General features: G+C 34.9%; 1 protein-coding gene across 1 annotated transcript in view; it reads left to right on the top strand.

The window, feature by feature from the left end:
• The first annotated feature begins 1,674 nt into the window (after positions 1 to 1,674).
• Positions 1,675 to 14,570, top strand: part of HSD17B11 (hydroxysteroid 17-beta dehydrogenase 11) — a 28,747-nt gene continuing 15,851 nt past the window's right edge. The window contains exons 1-4 of the mRNA XM_081051145.1: positions 1,675 to 2,440; positions 4,473 to 4,580; positions 7,756 to 7,887; positions 9,115 to 9,221. Of these exons, the coding sequence (XP_080907271.1) occupies positions 2,231 to 2,440; positions 4,473 to 4,580; positions 7,756 to 7,887; positions 9,115 to 9,221 (557 nt within the window). The 5' untranslated portion in view covers positions 1,675 to 2,230. The remainder of the gene's footprint in view (positions 2,441 to 4,472; positions 4,581 to 7,755; positions 7,888 to 9,114; positions 9,222 to 14,570) is intronic.

The raw sequence follows: 14,570 nt of genomic DNA, 5'->3' as shown, positions 1-14,570 counted from the left end.
GACTGAAGTCTGAATTTCAGAGCTGGAGGGAGTTAGATGATAGCTTATCCAAATGCATCTGTTTGTTTTTCAATATAATGCCTGACTATACATAGTAAATGCTCAAAACATTGTTGAGGAAACCCTTAGGCTTACCTTTTTTTGTTTGCTTTTTATGCCACTTCAACAAGTGGGAAGGCAACGAGAAACTGAGATGCTCCACATATAAAATATTTTAAGCTCTCCCAATGCAAGCTAGTTTTTAAAACCACAAGTATATGAAACCGCACACTTTACCACTGTATCAGAGTAGTAGCTAGTCATCTCAAAAAACCTTTCACAAAACTAACAAAACTATTCATGTTATATTAGTGTTAATTATAATTTACATAGAATTGAACAGTCCTTTATGTTAACTCATTTGAATTTCACAAGAATCCTGTAAGGTATTAGTAACATCCCAATTTTACAAACTAGGAAGGTGAAGTACAGACCCAGGGAGGTGAAGTCACACACACACATATAGGATTTAGGTATCAACGAATTCAACCATGGGTTCTTTCCTTAAACCAACGGAACGTTGGTTAACTTAGTGAGTCAAAACCACCCGTTTTTTTTCTTAATAGAATTTCTTAATAGGAAAATAGAGTCAGAGCCTCAATATATATGTATATATACAGAGCCTCAATATATATGTATATATACAAAAGCAAACACATTGAAAATGTGATTTCTTCCTATAGGTGCTGGGCAAAAAAGTTTGACAAACAGTAACCCTGTGTCTAGCCCCAAGTTTTTACTTGCTGTGGGAACTTTAAAAGGTGGATCTAACTGATTTGTTTATAAAATAAGGAAAAACCTAATTTTTTTTCTCTATTTCCTAGGAGGCTATTTGAAAATCAAATGAGATAATAGATATGGAAAAAAGCTCTGGAACCTGTGAACTTCCTATACACAGTTTGTACTATTGTAAACTTGGATTTGGGGGCCGTTAAGAAAGAGTTGCAGATGAGATTCAGAATACTCAAGAATTACATAGTGGAGTTCTACTTTTGCAGGACTATCACTTTCTCTTCATCCCCTATAGTAGTGTAGGACTGCTTAAGTAGAGGGAAGAGTGAATATAAATTATTCATGAACTTCCATTTCTTGTGCTCTTCATGCTTCTTAAATACACATGACAAAAGTCCCTTTCCAAGCACTGCAGTGTCTTACAAAAAGCCCCAATTCAATTACTGTCAAGAACTGAATTGAAGAAAATACATGCAATAATTATTAGGCTCTTACTGCACACAAGCCCAGAGTTGGGTCTTTTTTTTTTCAATAACCAATCACTAGGATTTTTTAAAATCACCAGTTTTATACTGAATAGTTACATACTCGTACACAGGCTACTAAACCAAAAATTCATTAAATAATCTTTAGACAGAGTGATTTTCTTTCTACTTTATTATCCATTCTATAGGCAGTGACTTATTAAGCTGGATAAATATACAATTACAAAAGGGTAATATGTTTTTTCACAAATTCTAATAGGTGGAGTGAAAAAAAGTTATCCAAAGATGGTGCTCTCCCTTGTGGAAACCATCTCCTTTAATACGATCAGATATTTCCTGGGTCCTGATTATGGTTGTCCCTAAAAGGACGAAACTTCCTCTGTCCTCCAAAAACCGTGCTTAGCTCAAAGGAAAATGTGATGTGACGTTATTTCTCGGCCGGGACATAACAACTGGCGGCCTCCCCAGGTTCATTTAAGCCAGGAACTCCACCTGCATCACTTAACTGGTGATGGGCAACCATCAGGTTTTAACAAGCATCTGGACTGCGGACACTGTCAATTAAAAACTTGTAACTTTAAGGGGAATTTATCCAGTTTAGGGGAAAAAAGCAGCAACCCTCTGAGGTCAGCTCACAAGATCAGAAGAAAGTGGGTGAAAGACCACTTGGGCAGCGCACCTGGTGTGGGCAGCGCAAACCAAAACTAGGCAGCTTTGCTTTCCTCCGGACTTTGTCCCTCCCCAGATTCCTGAGCCAGCGAGCAGTCGCCCCGCGCGGCAGTCTGAGCCAATTGCAAAGGACCTAACCAAGCCCAGCCCAGCGGAAGGAACGGTTTCAGAGTTGTTTGCTTCTCTTGGATAAAGGAGCCCTTCCTTGCTTTTTCTTTTATTCTTGCTAGTGTTGGACGGAACAACTCCCCGGAAGCAATTTAGTGATTGGTAAAACATACCAAATCCTCGCAAGAACGAAAACGATGCAGTTCTTTCTGAGCTGCCTCCTGCTGCTGCCCTTGCTGATCATCTGCACCTTAGAGTCTTTCCTGAAGCTTTTTATTCCTAAGAAGAAAAAATCAGTCACCGGGGAAATCGTCCTGATTACTGGAGCTGGACATGGAATCGGGAGACTGACTGCCTATGAATTTGCCAAACTTAAAAGCAAACTGGTTCTGTGGGATATAAATAAGGTAAAAATCTTACTATGTTTTACTTTCTGGGAACTTTAATCGGTAGACATGTATACATTTTGCAGGCAACGACCTCTTACAGCATCTCTGTAAAGTAGGTAGAAAAAAAATACTGTTGCCATTTTACAGACGTGGGGGGGGGATAGGGATTAATTAATGTGTTTATGATCACATGATAAACAGACCTAGATGAGAACATGATTCTCAGTTACTGCCCAGTTGACATTGAAAATTTACTCACTTTTGCCCTGAAAATAATTTGTAATCCCCTCCTGAACTTGATTTCACTGATCCCTCTATCTTAATCATAAGCGAAAAGTTTTAGCTAATATATGAAAAGAGTAAGAGGTTTGTACCTATTAAGAAAAAAATCCTACTTGCCATCACTGAGATAAGTGGATTTAAAAGATACCCAACAGAAAGCAACATTACTATGCCATACTAATTTCCAAGAGTAATTTTGTAAATCATATTTTAGTGAAAAAAAATCTTCAGTGTGATTTTTATCACAATAGGTGTAAGCTTAAGGAAGAGAGGAGGACTTAGAATCTTATGTTTGGCCAGTGGTTGATGTACAAGGAGGTTTCTGGATAGCACCTGGTGGCCTGAAACACCACACCTTACACATTAGTTAACATCCAATGATACAAACAAGAATTCATGGCATGTAAAGTTAGATGACAGCTAACCCAGTGAGTGAGTGATCAAGATAGCAATCAACAAATCCTATTTGAATATCTATTGCCTAGATATTAAGAACACAGTGACACAAAGGAAATAGGGTCCTATGCCCTTACTCTACTAAGGAAAATGGACATTAAATAATTACATGTGCAATGAAAGATACAAATGAGGCCCAGCCTAGTCTGGTGTGGTCAAGGTGGCGAATGTCTGGTATAGTGGTGTGGTCAGGCTCATCTCAGCTTTCTGTTTCTTCACAGACTACTTACCCTATTTCGTGGGTAACTTCCTACAGCTTCAGGGTCCATTTCTGCAAAATGGATGAACGGTACTGATCTTAGAGGGCTGGGAGGATTATACCAAATAATGAACACCAAGCATTTAGCACAGTGTCTGGCACATGGTATATGCCAAGTAATGCACATTTAATATGACATATATTTTCATTTGGACTGCCACTGGTCTTGATAACCCACCAACACGAATCGCCTAGTGCTTCTCCATAGAACGTTTCTCCTGTCTGTCCCTTTGCTTACATTCTGCCTGGCATGCCCTGCCTCTTTTTGCATGGCTGTTCTACTCATCCTGAAGACCTAACTCAGGTAATCTCTTCTTCTACAATTATATTGCATATCCATTCTCTATATCCCCATAACTCTCTCTCTAGAGCTCCATTATTATACTTACCACTCTATTAGTTTGAACCATACAAAACTGCTAACATTCAATCTTTTGTTCTAAAACAATAACAATTTCATATGGTCCTACCTAAATGTTATATTTATTTATGTTTCTTTCTACTACACAATGAGCCCACTGAGGTCAGGATTTTGACTCTTTCATATTTGTGTCCCCAGAGCCTTTCTAAACACCGTTAATATGAGCTACACATTAAAATGTTGGAGGAGTAAGTGAGTGAATGAATGAATGAATTGTGGTTAACTCCTTATTTTGCAGCCAGAAAACTGATGCCCTTGAATAGCTTTTAGTGACACAGAATAAAAGCTTAATGTGATTTAAAAAAAAAAAAAAAACCTGATACGGAATGAACACACATACATACTCATACATACATACATTCACAAGGTAAAATTCATGGACACAAAACCAGTAGTTTAAGATTTTTATCTTCTTTTATAAAGCCTGCTTTAAGTTCAGTTCCAAAGAAAAGAAGTTTGTCAAACTACTGAGAATAACATGCACCTGTATCCTCATCAAAAATGTGTCAGTTAAATTCTTGTCCAATCCTAATTTAAAAGAATCTGACTACTCTTAATTATTTTCAGCTGTTGATATAATGCTCTCACATCACTTATTTTGTTCTCCTGGCCCTCCTTGTTGCTTTTCCTAGCACGGAATTGAAGAAACAGCTGCTGAATGCAGGAAACTGGGTGCAAAGGCTTATGCCTTTGTGGTAGACTGCAGTAACCGAGAAGATATTTACAACTCTGCGAAAAAGGTGAAATTTTAATTTGGTTAGAATCAATCACATCAGAGCTGGGAGGGGTTTGGAGATGACCCAGTCGTGATCCAGACAAGCTAACAGAAATGTTGTGATTTCCCCAAAGTTGTACAGCTAGATAGTGGCAGACCCAGAACTAGAACCTAGAACTGAGGTTCCCCAGCTTTAGTGTGTTCTAGAATCTTCCAGGGAGCTTGTTAAAAAATAGGCACCCCAGAGGTTTTCATTCAGTAGGTAGAGGGCTGGGCCCAGGAATCTGCATGTTTAGTACCCTACTCACCTACACTTCTCCCATTTGACTCTGACACAGATGGATGATCCTGCAGATCACTGACAGGGTCTTCCAAAGCTCAGTCAAAGAATTGGGTTAGGACGTTTGGACAAACCTGTTTATCAGGCTTTGATCATAGATACATCTATTTCTATACAGCGTGGTTTGCCTGTCTTACGTACAACTGAGATGTGTTAGATATAATGGGGTTTCACTCTCAACACGCTCATACCTACTAAATGTGGTAATAATAGCTAAGTCAGCAGAATTACCTGGGCAAATTCCTTAAAATTCACTCTTTGGACCTCAACCCTGGATATTCTGATTCAGTGCAGTATAAAGATTCTGATTCGGTCAGACTTGAGGACCTCTTAACTTTTAGGGAATTTAGATTTGGGGACATGTTTAATTGCTGTTTTTAAATGGTAATCTTTTGTTTCAAACTGGTGCCTCTATTGTCGGTGAGACCTGAGCTAAGTCAAAAGAATTAGTAGAAATTAACCCAGCCCAGTGGTGGGAAATGCCTTTCCTGGAAGGGGTACAGTAGGATGAAGGCCTAGATGTAAGAAACACCTGCATTTAACAGCAACTATTTTACTTACATTAACAATTATTCTCTTCATAGAGATGAGCACTCTTCTCATTACTAGTAGCTATATCACCTTGGGCAAGTTACCTAACCTCTCTGTCCTTAACTTTCCTTGTTTATAAAATGGGGATCTTAACAGTACCTACCTCATAGGGGTGTTATGAGGATTAAGTGAATTAATGATAGAAAGTTCTTAGAACAGTACCTGGCCGTCAGTCACTTTGTAAGAATTAGTTATTAGTATTATAATAGAACAACCCATATTGTCTATATAATTTTGTTATTAGCCACTATTGAGATTTACTAGCCCAACATCCTTAGTTACCTAAATGGAAAACATTCATTTCCAGACTCATCTGGGAATAGGCTTTCCTGGAAAAGATAATATTAATTGAAGCTATTCCATGTATTTTAACTGTAGTGTTTTTGCTGGATTTCTTCTAAGATTAACTAACTGTAGGCTTAAACGGTATACACAATGAGATATGATTATCAGATATTTTGAAGTAGCTATTTAGATGTGGTTATTATGGTCTCAGGACAATTTTATGCCACCCAAACAGTTAAATGCTCAGCTTGCTTTCATTATTATGAAAAGTAGAAAACAGACATTCACATCCTGGGGAGACAACAGGTGATGATGGGGAGCTCAGGGATGAAGGCAGCGTGAAGAGGGTCTAGGGAAACACTTTGGCAATATAAAACTGATTTGTATTTTGATTCATGTCAATTTGAAGGTATGACAGCAACTTCATCAATTCAACCACATAAAATATCTGCTTTTCTCAATAACTTAAGGGCATTTTTCTGAACAACAGTTTCAGCTTGACTCTTGAATCATTTAAATACAACCTGATGAAATTCAGTTCTGGCCAAGGAGCCTTCCCAATGGCACATTGATGTCCTGCTGGGAGGTTGGTCAGCCTTCCCCTCCTGGCTTCCTTGCTCTTTGAGGTTTGAGACTTGTCTTGGGCTCTGAGGTCAGAAAATCTGGAAGAGTGCCAGTTCTATGTGACGTTTAAAGCCATGTGAACTTCGGCAAGAAAGTTATCCGTTTTATGTTGCATGTTCCTCATCTTTAAAAGGAGCATACTGAGTTGCTACGTCATAGAATTGTGAGAATTAAATGAGATAATGAAATCGTGTAAAATGCATAGCACTTATATATGTGAACATTTTTAATAGACTACTTGCCATCTCTTCTTTAGTCCCCCAACACACCGCACGCCACACTCTCTAAATAATGATAACTCTATTAAGAGAAACCAGCATTTGTTTGGAACACAATGTATAACTAAATGCATTGTAACTCTAGGGTCCATCCACCAAGAAGCTTAGTTACTCAAAGAACCATAAAAATACTGAATGAGGTATTTTTCAAAAAGATTTTTATTAAAATATAGCTAACATACAATATTGTATGGTTCTGGGGGTGCACCATAGTTATTCATATTTATATACCTAAAGAAGTGATCACCATGATAAGTCCACCCAACATCTGACACCATACTATGCTTTCACAATATTATTGACTATATTCCATAATGCTGTACATTACATCCCCATGACTTATTTGTTTTATACCTGGAAATTTGAGCCTCTTATTCCCCTTTATCTCCCCCCACCTTTTTCAATTTTTCAATTACAGTTGACATTCACTATTATATTAATTTCAGGTGTACAGCACAGTGGTTAGACATTTATATAATTTAAGACATAATCCCCCTGTCTAGTCTAGTACTCACCTGGGACTATATATACTTATTACCATATTATTGACTATTAAATAAGATATTCTTGTATTGCTAGCCCTTACGCCTACTGCCTCCTGATGGAGAAAGGTCGGTGAGCAATAGAATGGAATGATCAAAAATAATAAATAGAAGATGTAGCCAACTTAGTGTTGTAATTAGTTTTACATAGTTTCCCATAATAGTCCCTGCATTGGACAATTAATTTTACCTTTTTTTTTTTTTTTTTTGCCTACCTTTTGAAGAAGTATTTAAAAACTGAAATGCAGCTTATTTGTCACTGGTTCTGTTTATGTTAGCCAAGTGACTCTTGAGCTATAATCAATAGAGCAAAGTCACGAGACTATATTGCAAAAGAAATTTCTACTGAGCAAACTTACAGGCAGAGCTGTTTTGAAATTCAGTACCTAAAATTAAAAGGTTCTTTTTTTCCATGTTGGCACGTAGGTTCAAAACTACTTTTTGCGCATAGCTAATAAAAAAACAGATACTTTAACAGTCACTGCATGGAAACCTACCCTCTATTTCTTAATGATGCAGACACTTTTCTTATTATTAAAGGTGAAGGCAGAAGTTGGAAATGTTAGTATTTTAATAAATAATGCTGGTGTGGTCTATCCATCGGATTTGTTTACTACCCAAGATGCTCAGATTGAAAAGACTTTTGAAGTTAATGTACTTGCACATTTCTGGGTAAGTATGATTTCTTTTCAAAAACATTCCCTAATGTAAGACTCAAAGATTAAGTTTAAAGTGGAGCTTTCAGTAGACATAAGGACACATCAACTCAATACTAAAATTTTCTTCAGGTACCAGGGAAAATATACAAAGAGATCATTTTTCATGCTACCACCAAATCTCATCCATTATTATTCCTCCCCCCTCAGAAAAATTAATAATAATAATAAATTAATAAATAATAAACTTAAGGTGTTATATATGTTTTAATTCTAAGTTAGAGCCTCACAATTCTGTGTGATCCTATTTAGAGATGAAGTAGGGATTAGGGACCCTCTGAGTCATCTTCTGTGATTCTATAAAAGGTGAACCCAGTTTGTTTTTTGGTTCTCATGAGACCCAGGCCTGCTATTATATCCTGGCCCCAAAGTTGCGAACTTTATTATGAAGCTCATCATTCAAGATCTTGTCTGTCTGTCTATCTATCTATCTATCTATCTATCTATCTATCTATCCATCCATCCATCCATTGGGAGAAAGAGAGAGAAAGATTTAGAAGAGTCTAAACATTGCCAAATAACCAGTTCCTAAAAGGGTTCCGTAGAGTTTTTTTTGTTTTTTGTTTTGGATGTCAGTTTAGGATGAGTAATCTCAAAAGAATATTGGAGTTAGATGGTGAAAATGCAGTATTGTGTTAACATCCCCAAGTTGCTGACATCTGTCTTTGTATTTTTATGACTTACGAGTTTGCCTATCTTTCTACCTTGATTAGAATGTAGGATATCGTCTTACTTGATTCTGAATCCCCATCACATAGTATGTGCTCAATAAGTATTTATTGCATGAATATTCAGTGACTACTAGAAGATTGTTGTTCACTTCAGTATTTTGATGACATAACCAAACTATTTTCTAACGATTTCACATTAAATGTAAATCCTTTCGATAAGCCTACATTATACCTATTCAATGTATGAGATAATAGAAGACATCAATGACAAAAGGTGGACACGAGTTCACAATTGGAATGAAATGGATTCTCAAAGTTTTCAGCATCCATTATTTAGCTTAATTTTTCTAATCTTGGCATCCTATCCAGTCATTTGGCAATTAATCTAGGTTTTTTTCATTTATGACAGGAACAATATTAACAAAATATACATTTGTTTCAAAATATTCCCAATGGGTCTGTGAATCAGAAATAACAATATTTTTTTCTCTTTTAATAAAAACTATATCTAGACTGCAAAGGCATTTCTTCCAGAGATGATGAAGTGTAATCATGGCCATATTGTCACTGTGGCTTCAGCAGCTGGGCATACTGTGACCCCCTTTTTAGTGACTTATTGGTAAGTGAACATGTGTTTCCTTCATTGGTTCCTATGCTTAACCTGTGTGTGGTTTCTTACCCTGTCCCATGAGCACTACCGTTAATGATGAGTGGAAGTTGCTGAAATAGGCAGGAAGTTACACAGAGTCTCTTGTGCAATAGCCCTATCAACTATCAATCGCCACCTATGACTGTTCTAAAGGTGGCTGCAGGAAAATTATACAATTAGAAACCAACTACTTAAAACATTTCTCATCCCTTTTTGCAGCAAGGAATTACAAAGCAAGAGCACTAGTTTTCTACCATGAACAGAAGTTAATATTAATTTTTAATAAAGTAATGTTGTGGAAATAAAACAGTGTAAAGACAGAGAGTATAATTTTGGATTCTAAACATTAAAAATATCCAAACAATGGAAAAGTTGTAAAAATATTTATAATAGTTATCCATTATAAAACCCACGCTATTATAATAATAGAACTTACTATATAGCAAGCAGAGCGCAGTATTGGTGTGCTCCACTATATGCTGTAAAGAATTGATCAGTGAGGCCACCGTCGCCAAGGTGATCTTAACGGGTTGCATACACCCTAACAGTTCTTGGCCGTTTGTATGTTTTAGCAAATAATAACTCTTAAAATGTTGAACTATGATTATGCAAATAAACATGCATACAAATGATGCTCTTTTGTTTTCTACCATTGCGCTCTTTTAGAATTACGTATCTAAATTCTAGAAACAACATATAGTTGCATATGTAGCTATAGATGTGTGTATAAATACATAGACATAGGCATGGGTGGGTATATATTGGGGGTGCCAAAAAAATGTATACACATTGTAAGAGATGTTAACTCTTTGGTCAATGTTGCTCAAGCAGTAGTTCGCCATAATCAGAAGTGTCTGGACACCGATGGTAACCACTGTGAGCATCTCTTGCAATTGCAGAAGTTATCGGTATATATTTATACAGTTTCTTCCTTTCTTAAAATGTGCACACTTTTTTTTGGCTATATATACATATATATCTATATATGTATATACATATGTATATATGTATAAATGGTATATATCCTTGCAAACTTTGAAAATGCAAGATTTTATATACATATAAAATATATTTTTACACATATATAAAATAATATATTATATTATTTTATATATATAAAAATATATTATATATATTGTATATCATTTTATATTATTTATATATTATATTATTATATTATATTATATTATTTATTATATTATTTATTTATATTTATTTATATATTATATGTTTATATTATTTATATATTTTATATATTTTATATATTATTTATATATATTTATATATAATATATATATATTTATACATATATAAAGTAATATATGTTATATATTATTTTATATTATTTATTATATTATTTATTATTTATATTTATTTATATATTATATGTACTTATATTATTTATATATTTTTATATATTATTTATATATGTGAATAATATATTTTTATATATACATATATATATTTTATATATACACATATATGTATATATATGTATTTATACATATATGTATATATGTATATATATATGTATTTATACATATATGTATATATGTATATATGTATATATACATATATATGTATATATATGTATATATATATATACATATATATATAAAATCTTGCATTTTCAAAGTTTGCAAGGATATATACCAAACCATTTACTCTAACCACGCCTAGAGAATGGTTATTCTTAGGTAATAGCAAGAAAAATAATTTTTATTTGATCTTTTTGTTCATCTGTGTTCTTCTTTGCATTCTTTCTTAACATATGTTTGTTTTGTAATAGTTTTAAAAATAAATATAGACATGGATTGAGTGTCTTTAAAAAAAAAAAGAATGAAATAACTGCTGAAGCAGTCACAAAACAGACTAGACCTATAGTGTCCAGATTGTATTTTACCTCTCTCAGAGCCAATTGAAGTTAGGCAGTTATCCCCTAGCCATCAAAGGCTAAATCAGTTTGGCATTTATTTCACTTCCTTGATGAAAGATAGTTGCAGGTGCTGCTGCTAGGCTACTATGTGACAATCCACTACCCTGCTCAGTTCTGTCTTAGTCCCCAGGTAAGCAAAGAGGATTAGAGAATTCTACAGGACTGTGAACCCTGTCACTCTTGCTCCTTCCCTTGCCGTAGTAAACACTGTAGCTCTTGATTGTAGTTTGATTCTACCCTACTGTTGTTAGCAATGAAAACCAAGAGAGAACAGACTTCATGTGAGAAACAAACTTATTTTGGTGATTAGTGATGGTGCTTTCAACAGAAGTAAAGATTCTCATGGAGTACTGTCAAAGCAGGAACGACATACCCAGTTGTGCAAATTGTGCACTACACAATTCTAGGGTGCACAATTCACATTCGGGTCCTTTTAGACTTGAATGATTTTCCAGAGATGGCAGTCAATTAGCTTGACAATAGGAGTGGCCTTTTCTAATTCACACAAACGTGCCATTTGGGCTAAAAGGGAGGGTTGCAACTACACAAGTGGTTTGTGCACTTCCAGCTATCACTGGCCTGAGCTGTTGCAGTCTGTGATCCTTACTGACAACTCTCTTCAATTCAGTTGACTCTCTGGTTTTTGCTCAGCATCTATCTGATCAGTGGTCTAACTTCCACATAGATTCACTGAAGATGTCTCCCAGTAGAAAGCAATTGTTATTCACAACTGGGCAATTAAACTGAGGTGCTGCTTTTTAAAACATAAACTTTTTACTGACGTGTAACATACATTTAATAAAAATGCAGAATACATTTATAAAAATGCAGAAATCATAAGTGTACAGCTCAATGAATTACTGCAAAGTAGACACATCTATTTAACTACCATACAGGTCAAAAAATAAAATAAACTCTTCCCATTCACCAATCCCTCTTTCTTTCCCGAAGGTAGCTTCTGTATTAACTTGTAACATCATTGATTAATTTTGTCTATTTTTGATCTTTATGTACATGGAATTACACTATTTTGTGATGTTTATCCATGTTGTTGTTGATAAGTGCAATTTAATCGTTTCCATGCCTATATAGTACTGCATCACGTGACTAGTTAATAGTTTAGTATCCATACTACTGTTAATGAACATTTGGGTTGTTTCCGGGATTGTATTACTATGAATAATGATGTTACGAATGTTGACTCAATCACTTAGTAACTTTGTGACCTTTGAGAAGTTACTCAACTTCTCTGTACATTTTATCTATAACATAGGCTAAGAATAGCAACAAACTAACTCATCAGGATGCTCTAAAGTTTAAATCATATGATGTAATGCATTAGCATAGAATCTAGAATCCTGCAAGTGTTTAACAACAACAGGGTATTAATGTTCCAATTCCAATGTTAGTATGTTCCAATTCCACTTCCCTATATTCACATAACATGGTAAGGTCGCACCTCTCATTTTAGCTTCCAGAATGCTTTGCCCTGATGGAATGAATCATATATGCTCTGGCTTCTATTTGTTAGAATAAAATAAGAGGGGACCAAGAATAACCTGTTTTTTCCTCTTGTAACTCAGCCCTCAGCTATTACTGTCCTGAGTTGCTGCAACTGTAACAAAAGAGTCTATTACAGCTCTAATCGCCTATGTTAGAAAAAAATATTTCAGTTGCTGTTGCAATTATAGTTCAGTAGTTTCAATGATTAATGTGAAAAAAATGCAAGATGAAAGAACTGAATTCACAGTGAGAGAGGTTAATCTTTTGACTCTATTGTTTTGCTGCTTGCTAAGTTTTTTGTCCAAAAGTATCTTGATTTTAAAAATAATTTGGTGTCACAAAACTCTGGCGGATACATCTTGTCAACTCAAATAGCCAATTTATAAGCATGAAAGTTAGCAGTATGGAAAGACGTGGCAAAATTAAGTCCTGATCATTAGCTTGTAATGAAATGTTATTTAAAAGAATAATTTGGAATGAGAAATATTAGATTATTAAGAATAAGAAATTTGATGTAATGTTACAAAGTATAGAAAAAACCCATTTTTATTTTTCATGTATATCTAAAAATAAATTCACTCGGAAGTTCAAAAATATAAAATTGTTTTCTGCTTAAGATCTGCTTAAGATCATTAATCATAAGTTTTAGTATATTTCTGCACTTTTGACTCACTTAAGAAAAATCAGAAAATACACCTTAGTAAAAGAAAAAAAAAGAAAATTTACTGATAATCTCACCATGCAGCAATAACCATGATATGCATTTGCTATAATTTTTTAGGACATTTTAAATGCAGATATGTAGTCATGCATTGAAAAAAGTCTACATACAAATCTTGCTTTTTAAAAATTTTTATGTATGTTTTTGTATGTTAATAAATATATATGTGCAACATCATTTTGAATTCCTGAATGGTATGCCAGTGTACATGTATGCCACTATTTAATTTATCCATTAATGTTGGGTAATTTATTCGTCTGGACTCTTTTCAGTTGCAAGGAACACAAAACTTAAACTTCCCCAGACCAAAGAGGAATTGTTTACTTCTATAAATTCAAGTCTCAGGGAGGCTCTCTTTCCCTTACACCCGTCCTAAATCCTTACAATTCTGCAAGATAAATTTTACTATGCCAATTTTATGGACAAACTAAAACTGGGAGGAGTTAAGAACATTGCCCAAGGTCACACAGCCCCAAAGGGGCAGACTGGAATTCCTACAGGTCCTTGCCTCCAAACACCCTAAGTAGCTACCAACAGTTCCAGAGTAATATCCATTCAACTCCAAGTCCACCATGTGGGGGAAAAGCATGACTTCCTAATAATGCCTTCAAACGTTCTAGAGTTCACTCTAACTAGACTAGCTTGGATCCAACCACTTGTATGAGTGGGGGAAGAAGGGATGTTACCCAGCAAAATCAGAGTGACATTACCAGAATAAGGGAATATGAATGCCGATGAGCAAAAACAACAGCTGTCCACTACAGATATTTTAAATTGTTTCCAAAAACAACAACAACAACAAAATAAACAGAAAATAAACTCATTGAGACAGACGACACATTGGTAGTTACCAGAGGGGAAGTAGGGCAGAGGGAAGCAAAACAGGTAAATGGGGTCAAGTGTATGGTGATAGATAGAAACTAGACTTTGGTGGTGAGCAACATGTAGTATATATAGATAGTGAATTATAACGTTCTACACCTGAAACTTATGAACCAATGTTACCTCAAATAAATGAACAAACAAATAAATAAGTAATATATTGTTTTGTTTCTATTTGCCTTCATGAACTATGTATCCTAGAGACTATCTTTGAATCAATCTTTAGAAACATGATTATTTCCTTGAGATGAATACTTAGAAGAGTAATTACTGGATC

Source organism: Rhinolophus hipposideros (assembly GCF_964194185.1).
Source record: "Rhinolophus hipposideros genome assembly, chromosome: 1".
In the NCBI taxonomy this organism is placed as follows: Eukaryota; Metazoa; Chordata; class Mammalia; order Chiroptera; family Rhinolophidae; genus Rhinolophus; species Rhinolophus hipposideros.
The sequence above is the reverse complement of the archived record's forward strand: the minus strand, read 5'-3'. Positions and strand labels throughout refer to the sequence as shown.